At 49.1% G+C, this 14289-nt stretch overlaps 1 protein-coding gene across 1 annotated transcript in view; it reads right to left on the bottom strand.

Annotated features, from left to right (window-relative positions):
* KIAA0586 (KIAA0586 ortholog) overlaps window positions 1-14289 on the bottom strand; it is a 150923-nt gene that overhangs the window by 80622 nt on the left and 56012 nt on the right. Inside the window, exons 17-23 of the mRNA XM_088473708.1 lie at window positions 13179-13366; window positions 12633-12749; window positions 8532-8603; window positions 6528-6709; window positions 5623-5741; window positions 2509-2678; window positions 1723-1885 (exon numbers count right to left, since the gene is read on the bottom strand). Of these exons, the coding sequence (XP_088329834.1) occupies window positions 1723-1885; window positions 2509-2678; window positions 5623-5741; window positions 6528-6709; window positions 8532-8603; window positions 12633-12749; window positions 13179-13366 (1011 nt within the window). The remainder of the gene's footprint in view (window positions 1-1722; window positions 1886-2508; window positions 2679-5622; window positions 5742-6527; window positions 6710-8531; window positions 8604-12632; window positions 12750-13178; window positions 13367-14289) is intronic.

The following is a 14289-nucleotide window of genomic DNA, read 5'->3' as shown; positions in this document are numbered from 1 at the left end:
GGAGAGAGCGCGCGAGAGAGGGAGAGAGCGCGCGAGAGAGGGAGAGAGCGCGCGAGAGAGGGAGAGAGCGCGCGAGAGAGGGAGAGAGCGCGCGAGAGAGGGAGAGAGCGCGCGAGAGAGGGAGAGAGCGCGCGAGAGAGGGAGAGAGCGCGCGAGAGAGGGAGAGAGCGCGCGAGAGAGGGAGAGAGCGCGCGAGAGGGGGAGAGAGCGCGCGAGAGGGGGAGAGAGCGCGCGAGAGGGGGAGAGAGAGCGCGAGAGGGGGAGAGAGAGCGCGAGAGGGGGAGAGAGAGCGCGAGAGGGGGAGAGAGAGCGCGAGAGGGGGAGAGAGAGCGCGAGAGGGGGAGAGAAAGCGCGAGAAGGGGAGAGAAAGCGCGAGAAGGGGAGAGAAAGCGCGAGAGGGAGGGGAGAGAGAGTGAGAGGGAGGGGAGAGAGAGTGAGAGGGAGGGGAGAGAGAGGAAGGGAGAGAGGGGGGGAGAGGGGGGAGGGGAGCGAGGGGAGAGAGGGAGGAGGGGAGAGAGGGAGGAGGGGAGAGAGGGGGGAGGGGAGAGAGGGGGGAGGGGAGAGAGGGGGGAGGGGAGAGAGGGGGGAGGGGAGAGAGGGGGGAGGGGAGAGAGGGGGGAGGGGAGAGAGGGGGAGGGGAGAGAGCGAGAGGGGAGAGAGCGAGAGGGGAGAGAGCGAGAGGGGAAAGAGAGAGAGGGGAAAGAGAGAGAGGGGAAAGAGAGAGAGGGGAAAGAGAGAGAGGGGAAAGAGAGAGAGGGGAAAGAGAGAGAGGGGAAAGAGAGAGGGAGCGCGCAAGAGAGGGAGAGAGAGCGCGCAAGAGAGGGAGAGAGAGCGCGCAAGAGAGGGAGAGAGAGCGCGCAAGAGAGGGAGAGAGAGCGCGCAAGAGAGGGAGAGAGAGCACGCAAGAGAGGGAGAGAGCGCGCAAGAGGGAGAGAGCGCGCGAGAGAGGGAGAGAGCGCGCGAGAGAGGGAGAGAGCGCGCGAGAGAGGGAGAGAGCGCGCGAGAGAGGGAGAGAGCGCGCGAGAGAGGGAGAGAGCGCGCGAGAGAGGGAGAGAGCGCGCGAGAGAGGGAGAGAGCGCGCGAGAGAGGGAGAGAGCGCGCGAGAGAGGGAGAGAGCGCGCGAGAGAGGGAGAGAGCGCGCGAGAGAGGGAGAGAGCGCGCGAGAGGGGGAGAGAGCGCGCGAGAGGGGGAGAGAGCGCGCGAGAGGGGGAGAGAGAGCGCGAGAGGGGGAGAGAGAGCGCGAGAGGGGGAGAGAGAGCGCGAGAGGGGGAGAGAGAGCGCGAGAGGGGGAGAGAGAGCGCGAGAGGGGGAGAGAAAGCGCGAGAAGGGGAGAGAAAGCGCGAGAAGGGGAGAGAAAGCGCGAGAGGGAGGGGAGAGAGAGTGAGAGGGAGGGGAGAGAGAGTGAGAGGGAGGGGAGAGAGAGGAAGGGAGAGAGGGGGGGAGAGGGGGGAGGGGAGCGAGGGGAGAGAGGGAGGAGGGGAGAGAGGGAGGAGGGGAGAGAGGGGGGAGGGGAGAGAGGGGGGAGGGGAGAGAGGGGGGAGGGGAGAGAGGGGGGAGGGGAGAGAGGGGGGAGGGGAGAGAGGGGGGAGGGGAGAGAGGGGGAGGGGAGAGAGCGAGAGGGGAGAGAGCGAGAGGGGAGAGAGCGAGAGAGAGAGAGAAAGAAAGAGAAAGAGAGACACTATGAATCTTTAATGTCCATATATGGATAAGCCAGAAACTAACCAGCATCTTCAAGCAGTTCTTGTTCAGGTTTGGGCTCTTCCACTGAGGTCTGCGGCGAGAGTTGAGGAGTTTTCACAATAGACGGCTCTCCCGTTAGAGGGAGAGGAGAGGATGGTGGGGTGCACTGAGGAGTGGGTACTAGAGGAATGTCAACAGGAACTGGCTGCAGACAGACAAGATACCAAGTCTTTAGGTGGGAGGCCCATCCCTGATCATCTATTTCTTAAACCTGGCCCACAAACCTGACCTTTATATGGGACTCATACGAATGCACCTAGGTACTGACCATCTATTAACTGTGCATCCTCTCTAAAAATAGCTATAACTCATTAACATATATCTTACAAACCTTGGTAACCTAATATTAATGATATTTAAATTTGTAGCTACATTATTAGTTATTCTGGCTGCCCCTAAATAATCAAAACTAAATATTGTACCGTGCACTGGTGCTATGTACATTTAGAGTACAGTCCTATGTATTATATCAGGGCACTTCTAATATCCGCTAGTGCTATAACCAGCTCTACAACACACTCCCCATCCTCCGCTATCATTCACTGACTGTTGCTGTGCAGCAGCCCAACCATTCTCTGTAGTGAATGGAATAAAAGGGTCAAATTGCCAGTCTACACAGAAAGTATCACAGAAAGTCTTAAACTTTTTAGCCGCTGCCTATGCACAACAGCTGTAGGTGGAGAAACCCGTAACATATACCCATAGCTGGTAATACAGCTGCTCAGTTCATGGCATAAAATGTGACTACTGATCACAACCAATATCTACCTGCACATCCGGCTTCTTTGGAGGAGGAGCTGGCGCATTTCGGATTTCACCCAGCGTGATTGCGACAATCTCTCCCAACGCTTCATTTACATAATTGCGAATTAGACCGGAGTCTACAGGTACGCCAGTGTCAACAAATAACTGCAAGCCTTTACCGCCAGCTGTTTCAACTACAAAAGCAGATAAGAGTGATTAACATCATTAATGTATTAGGGTACTGGGCGAAATTATTAATGATATACCAAATTACAAGGTAATGGTGATAAAGTCCAATAACACTACTGCTGGCAATAAGTAACACTTATGCCGGGTACACACTACATCAGGGGTCTTCAACCTTTAAGACAGTGTGGGCCACATTAAAAAAATTCAACGAAGTCCGAGGGCCACTTAGCTATACTGCGGTATTTAGACTCTGCCCCCTCCTCAAACAATTATGTCCCATAACGTCCCCCTCCTACAAGTTTAATTAGGTCCCAGAATGACCCTCCTCCTCCCACAATTATAATTATGCCCCATAACTTTCCCTCCTCCTCCATTAATTATGTCAGATAGTTGCCCCCATTCTCAAACAATTATGTCCCATAACTGCCCCCCTCTGCGGCGCCCCTTACATAATGCCCCTAGTAGTAGTCCCCTCTATGCAGTGCCCCCAGTAGTAGCCCCCCCCCATGCAGTGCCCTCAGTAGTAGTCGCCCCTTGCAGTGCCCCCAGTAACGGTCCCCCTATGCAGTGCCCCCAGTAGTAGTCCCCCTATGCAGTGCCGCCAGTAGTAGTCGCCCCTTGCAGTGCCCCCAGTAATGGTCCCCTATGCAGTGCCCCCAGTAATGGTCCCCTATGCAGTGCCCCCAGTAGTGGTCCCCCTATGCAGTGCCCCCAGTAGTGGTCCCCCTATGCAGTGCCCCCAGTAGTGGTCCCCCTATGCAGTGCCCCCAGTAGTGGTCCCCCTATGCAGTGCCGCCAGTAGTGGTCCCCCCTATGCAGTGCCGCCAGTAGTGGTCCCCCCTATGCAGTGCCGCCAGTAGTGGTCCCCCCTATGCAGTGCCCCCAGTAGTGGTCCCCCCCATGCAGTGCCCTCAGTAGTAGCCCCCCACCCCTATGCAGTGCCCCTTACATTTATAGGACAAAGACACACAAAAAAACCCTTACCTGAATCCCCGTGCCTGCCGTTATCCGCTCCTCCGTCCTCCCAGCCCGCTCTGCACTATGGGAGAGACGTCATTACGTCTCTGCCATCACCCACTGCAGGAGCCGGAAGGTGGAGCTCATGAGTCAGCTCCAGCCCGGCTCTGGTCGTGGGTGCAGCAGCCAATGAGAGTCTGTCTGACTCTTATTGGCTGCTAAAACAAACACACCGCCGCCGGGTAGTACGAGTGTACAAAATCCTAGAAACCCTGAACACTTGAGGATCAAAGTTTCTGGACTCACACCACTGAAAGTAAGTGTGCCACACTCTGTGGTAAATCCGTGCCGAGGCAGGCTTGCGCACCCTCAGCATGGTACCAATGACAGAGGTAGAAAAACCCTGGGACCTTAAGACGGCTGTCTCAAGAGCCACGCTGTCAAAGACAGCCGACCCAGATCCGGGTAAAGGCAGGGCCCCTGAGACAGCAGGTCCCGACGCTGAGGCAGAAGGAACGGAGCGTCTACGGACAAGCTCCTGAGATCGGAGTACCAAGGACGTCTGGGCCACGCTGGAGCCACCAGCAGAAACGTGCCCCGTCCTGTTTGATCTTTCTGAGTACCCGAGGTAGTAGGGAGATCGGAGGGAACAGGTACGCCAGGTGAAACGTCCATTTCACCGACAGCGCGTCCACTAGGCTTGCGCCTGCATCTCTTGTCCTTGAGCCGTACACGGGCAACTTGCAGTTGTGACGGGAGGCCATCAGGTCCAACTCCGGCAGTCCCCATTTGTCCACGAGAAGTTGAAACACCTCTGGGTGAAGCGACCATTCCCCGGGATGCACGTCGTGACGGCTGAGGAAGTCTGCCTCCCAGTTGAGGACTCCCGGGATGAAGACTGCCGAGATAGCCGGAAGGTGGCACTCCGCCCAAGCCAGGATCTGAGACACCTCCGACATCGTAGCTCGACTGCGAGTCCCTCCCTGGTGATTTATGTACGCTACCGTGGTAGCGTTGTCCGATTGCACCTGAACTGCTCGTCCGTGAAGAACGGTGCCTGACGACAGTAGAGCACGGTACACCGCCCGCAGCTCTAGAACGTTAATGGGAAGGGCGGCTTCCTCCGCCGACCAACGGCCCTGAAGAGACAACGAGCCGGTCACTGCCCCCAACCACGGAGACTGGCATCTGTCGTAAGCAGAACCCAGTCCGGGATCCAAAAGGGGCGACCCTGGACAAGATGAGCTGACTGAAGCCACCACGCCAGAGACCAGCGCACATCCGGGGACAAAACCAGCATCTGGGATCGGATCCGGTGAGGTAACCCGTTCCACTCAGATAGAATCTGCCCCTGCAGGGGCCTGGAATGGAACTGGGCAAATTCCACCATGTCGAATGCCGACACCATGGACCCCAGGACTCTCATTGCTGAATGGACCGACACTCTGCCACTGCTCAGGCAACTGTGTATCCTCAGTTGTAGGGAGGAGTACTTGGAGATGACATCACCTCCTTGCGCTGGAATGCGGCTCTCCCCGTGGTGTAAACGGGTCCAGAGTCGTATGACGCGGGTTAACCATTCACACTGCACCTTACCCGGGACCATCTCGGGAAAAACCCTGCTCTCTAGCAGGGTTGCCCTCCCGGGTGACTGGACCTGAGTGGAGTTCCGTGTTGATGCGCGTTCACGTGTAATAACCCAGGATTTTCAGGTGAATGGAAAAGGGGTATTAATATCATGGATCCAATCGTTTAGGTGCTGCACCGACAACCAGCACTGCATACCTTGAATTGGTGCACATTGATGGTTTACTGGGTGACTCAAAACACACATCAGTGATGAGTTATAAAATGACACACAACTGATTGGATAGGACATGCTCCCAGATGACACAAAGGTCGGAATTGACTAAATTCACTAACTAGATTAGCATTGTGTGGGGCTAGCTTAAGACTCATACAACGAAATACAGCACAGAATGATCCACGTACCAATATCAGAGGATTCCATTACACTATTCTCACTGCTGGACAAAGTGATATCAGGGACAACGTCCTGTCTACCTGCGTACATCTCTCCGATAACTCGGGACATTATTTCCTGCTCCACCCTGAAAGATATGAAGAGAGATTGCACATGGTACCTTTGTGATCTCACTAGTAAAATGTCCTTAGACATGCAATCGATATTCATTTAAAGTAATACACACCATAAACACAGACGGGGCGCAGTGTAGTGTATACAAGCAGCAGCAGAAGAGGAGACCGTGTTTACAACAAAGGTGCAATAAGGGAATGACCTGCTGTAGTTACCACGTGTGCATATGGCAATGTGCTACTCTCTACCTCAAACCAGGAGCAGCAAATAGTCCAAGGAATCCTCAACGCTGCATAAAATTATTAAAGAAGGTGCCGTAGCCAAAACTACAGTTCTAATTTAATTTAAATAAAGTTCTGAAACCTGGTCACACTAAAGCCGCGTATCCACTAGACGATATAATGAACGATTACGATATTGTTCATTATAACGTCCAGAGATGCACGCTCCCGCTGGTCGTTGACGACGTCGCTCATCGGCCGAACCTGCCGTCCAACCTGACGACATCGTCAGGTTGTGCAGGTTCGGGGGATGAGGGAGGGTGCCGGCACTGAACGATATCATGAATCATATCGTTCAGTGTGGGTGCTTAGTGTCGTTAAGGACATTGAGCACACCACTGCCGGGGACACACTACACGATAACGCTCATGGAGCGAATCGTGTAGTGGATATGCGCCGTAATACTCTGCAGAGCTAAGGAAAACGGCAGTTATATCTAATTAAACATACAATTTCATATAGTTAATATTTCATGTTGCACAATAACTGTAGGCACACCCCATAAAAGGACAACGTACCAGTTAATCAATCTATTCTCAAGGGTTTCCTTCCTAGTGATAATCCCATCAAGAATATCGGCACTGGTTTGTGGAGCAGGAACAGGAGGTGGAAATGGAATGCCACTATACTGGGGTGGATTGGTCTCTCCCCAACCGTTAAGCTCCAATAATGGCTCAGGGACTTCGTCTACTTCATCATCCTAGAAAGAAATAGCCGAAAACCTGATGACATAATGATCATTATACAAAAAGCAGGGAATTGGGGAGGGGAAAGGGGGCCTGCACAGGAGCAGTCAACAAACGTGAGTACTATTTTCTTTATTTGTAATAATGATCATTGCCTATTGCTCCCAGGGTAGAATGATAAAGAGTACTACCAGACTGAAGATGTTGGAATATCAGGTAGGAGAAAGAGTGTAGTGGCACACATCCACTAGACTATTAAATTGAGCGATTGAACAATATCGTTATCGTTCAATAATCGATTGAAAATCGTTTGCAGATCGTTAACAAAAATGTATAAAACAACCGGCGATGCGCGCTCCTGCTGGTCGTTTAGACATCTATCATCGGACAAATATGTTGGACAACCTGACGATATCATCAGGTTCAGCATGTTTGCAGATGATTGATGAGCCTGCACTGAATGACTGCTCGGTCAGTGTAGGCACATCACAGACTGACAAACGACTGCACAGTTACAATGTCGTAATCGTGCGGTCGTTTTCATGTCTGCTAGTGGATGTATGTCGTAAGGGTGAGAGGCAGCCGCACAGCCTGAAGTCAATCATGCGGACGTCGCATGCAACGTTCCAACCGTCCCAAGTATGGTATGACAGACACGATTTGAAGGCACTTGTAACATGGTGAGATGAGTGTGGCAACCCGAAGTTTGGAAGGGAGGTTGCTAAGGGGCAGCAGAGTGCTTTATGAGCTCCAGCCACACCCCCAATTCATGACCACGACCCCCAGCCCCAATTGCTGGATGGGTAATATTAGGAGCGATGTAGGGAGCGCTGTGCAGATGTATCATAGCTGGTTTCACGGTATAGGGAAAGGGACAGGCAAATGATCAAACATATGTGGAGTACACAACACAAGTAACACATTTTTCCCTTTAAGAATATGTATTTGATCTTCCCAGAATACACCACCCTGCAGTTTAATGGCCCTTGGAATGAGTTCATTCATTGCGTGGGCTTCAAGTTGACCAAACCTGTGTGAGTGCACCCTGGAGAACAGATGAGGGCACGCTTCCTTTGTCTGTAATGGTGATACCTGAGTGAGTGCACCCTGAGGAACAGATGAGGGCACGCTTCCTTTGTCTGTAATGGTGATACCTGAGTGAGTGCACCCTGAGGAACAGATGAGGGCACGTTTCCTTTGTCTGTAATGGTGATACCTGAGTGAGTGCACCCTGAGGAACAGATGAGGGCACGCTTCCTTTGTCTGTAATGGTGATACCTGAGTGAGTGCACCCTGAGGAACAGACGAGGGCACGCTTCCTTTTTCTGTAATGGTGATACCTGAGTGAGTGCACCCTGAGGAACAGATGAGGGCACGCTTCCTTTGTCTGTAATGGGGATACCTGAGTGAGTGCACCCTGAGGAACAGATGAGGGCACGCTTCCTTTGTCTGTAATGGGGATACCTGAGTGAGTGCACCCTGAGGAACAGAAGAGGGCACGCTTCCTTTGTCTGTAATGGTGATACCTGAGTGAGTGCACCCTGAGGAACAGATGAGGGCACGCTTCCTTTGTCTGTAATGGTGATACCTGAGTGAGTGCACCCTGAGGAACAGATGAGGGCACGCTTCCTTTGTCTGTAATGGGGATACCTGAGTGAGTGCACCCTGAGGAACAGATGAGGGCACGCTTCCTTTGTCTGTAATAGTGATACCTGAGTGAGTGCACCCTGAGGAACAGATGAGTGCACGCTTCCTTTGTCTGTAATGGGGATACCTGAGTGAGTGCACCCTGAGGAACAGATGAGTGCACGCTTCCTTTGTCTGTAATGGGGATACCTGAGTGAATTCTGGAACGTGAAATGAGCTGCCAGGTAGTGCCATGATCTCTTCTTCACTTTCCACATTCAACTAAAACAAAACAAAGAGAATTGTGTGACCACAGGGAAAAAATGGCGTACCCACGTCATCCAAATATTTGGCCCTTCAATGTAAATCCATGCCTAGTTTTGTGGGCTGGCAATTAGCTATAGGAAATGCACATTCACATTCCAAGTCCCAGCTAATAACATTTCCCCCATTAGTAATTTAAACATTCTTTTAAAATGTTATAGGGGTTTGCTTCATTTATTGTTCTAAAGTAATCATAAGAGTGAGGGGACCTCAAGGCTGTCTTTATTACGCATGGTCTATTTGTGGGTTGTAAGCTTTTTATTACATGGGATCAAGGGCACCTGGAAACACGAGTTCACACTGAAGTGCAACTACAAAATCCAACGTACATGCAAATACAAGTACTGTACCTCAGGGGCTTGGACAAAGTTTTGAGACCTAAAACTTTCCGTAGAATTCACACGAGAGAGAAAAAGACTTTGAGCCCCACAGCAAAGCAGGGAACACCCCCTGAAATGCTCCCTTTCCATTCCTTTATTTCATTTAAATAATCATGCCCCCAAAATTAACCCTTGTTTATGCACTTCAGAATTACACCCTAATTGGCCGATGAAGAGTGAGTCCTATACAAGTTGGTGTTGTGTATCTTACATGAAAATCACTTAGAACTTGCCCAGAAAAGTAGCCACACACATAGGCGCACAGGCAGATTTCAGCGATTCTGGCCTACACCTGGATAGGTGTGACGTTGGCGTATAGCAAAGGCCAGGGACAGTAATGGTATAACTGTGCACTGGTGAACATATGTATACGGCCAAAAACGCACACACCCCTAAGAAAGCTAGAACACTTGTGAGTGGTCAGGGGAAGGTGCAGGTAGTACATGTTGCCCTTCCCAAATCCAGTCATCTGGACACACTAACAGTGCATGTTTTCCAGGTCTCCTCACAGATTCATAAGTGAAATAATTAGACCCATCTGTGGATCTTTTAAAATGTGTCAGCCAGTCCCGAATACACCTGTGCTCTAGTAAGGAGAAATGGAAAACATGCACCATTAGGGGATGAGGTTAACTTACCGCCGCCCGGAATGCCGGCCGTCAGAAGCCGACGCTGGCAGTCCAATCTTGTACTAAAGATAATCGCCTAATTCCCGACGCCTATCTTTAGCCAGACGCCGAAATCATGTCAGCCGGCATACCGAAGTTTGTTGGCATTGCAAAAATCCCAACAGCCGGCATCTCAAATGAAGGTAAGCAGGGACTGCTAGCCGCGGGGGAAGGGTTAGTTTTAGGCATGGGGAAGGGTGGGGTAGGGTTATGCACCACCGGGGGTAGGTTAGGGTCCCTCCGGGAGGGTTAGACACCACCGTGGGAAGGTTAGGTTTAGGCACCACTAAGGGAGGGTTAGGGGGAGGTGGTAGGGTTAGGGTACTTATCAGCCCCAGTCGGGATCACCACTATTCGGGCTTTTGGCGTCGGTATTACTGTTAGTGTGTCCTAAGGACTGGATGTGGGAAATCATGCACTAGTGAACGGCTTGTAATTGGCTGTTTGCGAAAGCTGCATTGACCTTGATTGGTCATTTCTCTGTCGCTGTGGCATTTACTACGTGGTTGTGTGTGTGTTTGAGTAAATGTTCTTTTTTAACAGAGATGGGAAGTTGTTCTGCGGTATTAGAGTCAATTCAGTAAGCTTTATTGATAACCAATAGCACAAAATAAAAAAAATAAAAACATGGGCACAAACCAGGCGCATATGCTACTGTGCTAAATGGCAGGCAAATTAAGACAGATGCCGCCTTGTATACAGTACGGTGGTAATAGTGACTTTCTTTAATGAACGCATATTGCACCTGCAATATAAGACACAATTGCAGCAAGCTCAGCATTAGTCCCTTTGTGAGGAACACTCTCGATCCGTTAACACTTCAAACCAGGGGCTAATGCTACTGTGGCTGACCGGCACGCAACCGAAGATAGACGCTGCTTTACAAACAGTGGCATTTGTGACTTTTTAATGCATGCAAACATTTGCACCCCCTGCGGATGCAGCAAATATGCCTGGACCTCCAAGAGCTTCTGTATGAAACTGCAATTGTGTAGAAGTAAGAGCATGAATCCACTTAAGGCCATTTGTGCTGTTGTTTTATACTTTGGTACTTGTGTTTCTGCGTTCCAGTCAGTAAGGATCAGACCGTAATGGAAAAAAAAAAGTCAGAACACTATTTTCTTTTGCCCATTTCTTCTGCCCATTTCAGTGTGTAAAGCGCAGCACAAACGCATGGAACCGTACATGATATCTGTACATGAGCTCTAACAAACATTGCAGCATCAGATTATATTCACTCTTTTTTTACATGTATTAAAAGTAAAGCAAACACGGTTTTATTTGTCCAAGAAAGAAAACGCAGAACTGTGTCCCGGCCGTCTGTGCTTTAATCAAGTGCAACCTCATTCTGTAATTTAATCTGTTGTCTAATGTTATGGAAACAGCTTGTTTTATCACAATTCACACAGATGTTTTCCATTACTTCGAAGCATGTAAGGTTTGGTGACATTATTGAATAGTTGCCAAAACCCAGAATGAAGAATGAATAAAATTACCTTTAAAAGCAGGGAGTGCTCGAAGGCGGATTGTTTGTTATGTTGTATGAGTAATTAAAATATGAATTATTCATCTGTGCCGAATGTAATGAAAGCCCTAATGGACTGCATAAGCTTTAACCCATTAGCTTTGAGGCGGCAGATCTGTAATCTACCGAAAGGGCCTCCTCTCACTACTGAGGAGTGGACGGAGTTCAACAAAAAGCAGCCGTGATCCTTCTACGAGACATCAGTCAACTGTAATATGTATCTGCAAAACATTTATGTCCATTGCTACCCGGGGGGCATGTGGATGAGTTATGCCCGTGGCACTGGAAGGGTTAAAGGACGACTACATTATATTTGTCGCAGGAAATCATTTCTATGAAGGTGTTGCTGTGAAGTTGTAGAAATTACCCAGGGCCCTCAGTTGTAGAAATTTAGAACAGTTCCATTGTTTACATTCTCTTCCCAATAATACTTTTATTTTATTATATCCCAGAGATCCCCTGGTAATGTAACAGACACATGATATTTCTCCAATAATAGGATAGCTTTGGTAAATGGCCCAATGGCAAAAGAGAAGATTATAATTGGTGGTGGGTGTGGTCAGGGCCAGAAATGAGTACATATAGGAAGTAGTAGCAGACATAAGTCCCTGAGTTTGTATATAGCCTGCACTGGGGGATAATATAAATGTAGTATATGCATTCCACTGTGATAGGCACAAACATTCCTTGAAGTTAGTGTCACTTATTCCCTTTCACACCTGTATGCCGGGGCACACCCAGGATTTTGTTCACACACCCATCCTGGCTGAGACCCCTTTCAGACTGGTGGCCCGACCCGGCTCTAATGCTGGGACAATGACTTCACCGCTATCATGCGGTGAGCCGCTGTTTCGAAATTATCTAATTTCTAAGTGCCGGCACTTCCTGTGCAGTGAAAGGGACCCGAATCACATCGACCTGTGTTAGCTGTTCACAATGCCCTGCAAACCAGGTTGAACACGCACTCAACCCTTCACGTGACCAGGGGTGAAATGCCGGGTCACTCAACCCGGCTTATTTCAACCTGGTCCTTTCACACTGCACAGTAACCCGGGTTCCTGCGCGTTCAAGGGCAATAACCTGGGCTATTGGAGCAAGTGAGAAAGGGGTATTAGAGTGCACTAAAAGTCATTTATCAGTGAATAACTGTTGGGTAGCCTGGAAAGTGGGGTTAGACATTGTAACATTATGACATCACAACACTTATGTCTAACTACAGCAGAGCGTAGCGGTCATCTTATGACGCTTCTTTTAATCCAAGGGCTTCAATTTCAGCTTGAACTAGGACTTGACAATAGATAACAGCCCACCCCACTGGTCACTTAAATCAACATTACTTTGTCCATTCCTAGTAAGTTCCCATACTTAGAGGACATAGAGTTATGACCACATCATGAGCAGTGATCAGAGTTACCTGTACGTCAGGTGTGACAGGCCTGGGGGTGCGAGGTGGTGGATCCGTACTTGGACCTCCCTGGCTTGTGTCGGGGCTGTCACTGGCTATGCTATCTATATCAACACAGGGTAACACCTAGAAAAAGAGCAAGCATATTACAGATGTGTCATTTTTGTTAAAGGTACGATAAGGCCAGATGATAACAGGACATATGATGGAGATAGCCGTTATCTCTGCCAGCCCTGATCAATAACTAAAAAGGCCCCTGATCAATATATTTGAACACCTAAATTAGAGTATAAAATGACAGCCTCGTTACATTAATATCTACACAATGAAGTAATGGACTTATTCACAATTAATGTAGTCAAATTTTTTTTCCCATCAAATCTTTAAAACTAAGAAATGTCTGATGACAGCCCCCCCCCTCTCAGGACATCTAAGTCACTGGCAAATAAAAGGATAAAACCATGAAATAAACAAGGACAGAAGGAGAGCGTACATACACATCAACAGATATTACATATTTATTTAGAGTCGGGAAAAGTTAGATCTCTTGTGTACCTGGACGCTCAGCTGTGGGGGATCCTTCTTCTCAGACCTCATCTCCACCACCGCTATGTTAGGTTTCACAGCCTTCGCCTGGGGCTTAGGTGACACAGGTGGGACAGACACATTTACCGTTACTGGATGAGGTCGTGCAAGAACTACAGATGATGGTAAAGGAGCAGTCCCATCAAACCGTGACCTTCCTGAAATCAAAACGGTATCACAAATAAATATACATGGCCATCATTTCAGGCCCTGTGATATGCACATTGAGCTGACCAATCACCCCCCACCCCCCATTCACAGTGATTAAATTGCACTTGGATGATATTGTAATGTTAGCAACCAGGGACATTTCATTTTAACACCAAGAAGATCCTTTGTGGAGCAGCTTTAATAAGGACTGTCAGGTTTAAAACACTATGGGGTTTATGTATCAAGCAGTGAAAACAGTGGAGAAGTTACCCAAGGCAACCAATCAGCTCTTACCTATTATTTTATAGACTGTACTTGATAAATGCTACATCAAAGCTGATTGGTTGCTATGTGCAACTTCTCCACTGATCATGATACATAAACGCCTATGAATTTATCACATATAAAGAAAACTTGCCACTTTAAACCCCAGCACAAAACATGCATAACATTTTTTTATTTTAATTTTTTTTTTTTAAATAGTGATTTTGTAAAATTGCACCTCATTAAATAATCCCCGAAGTCTTGATACCTATACTATATATTTGGGACGTTACTCATCATATGGCCAAACCAACTCTGCCCATCACAGGATTAGAGATGCTTCCATAACGGCCTGGGACTGCCGGTGACCAGCTGGTGTTTCAGGTAAGAGAGGACTTTATCCATCTAGATCACAATTTCCTGGTATTTGGGGAGAGAAATCCAGTCGCTTAGGACAGACCTCACCTTGAATCACAGACCAAAGAGACATCGGGGTAAATGTAATAGGCTGCGGGACTTGGTCAGCGAGTCCCATGCGTGACTGCCCAATATTTGAAAGTAACAGTTATTTAAAAGGCAAAACCAGGTTGATTTGTTCTTTTAAATGATTGCTACTTTAAAACATCAGACAGTCTCACACGGGACTCGTTGATGCCTGCAGTCCGCA

This window comes from Taudactylus pleione, unplaced genomic scaffold (assembly GCF_031769625.1).
Source record: "Taudactylus pleione unplaced genomic scaffold, aTauple2 ptg000139l, whole genome shotgun sequence".
In the NCBI taxonomy this organism is placed as follows: Eukaryota; Metazoa; Chordata; class Amphibia; order Anura; family Myobatrachidae; genus Taudactylus; species Taudactylus pleione.
Note: the sequence above shows the minus strand (reverse complement) of the source record. Positions and strands in the feature narration are given on the sequence as shown.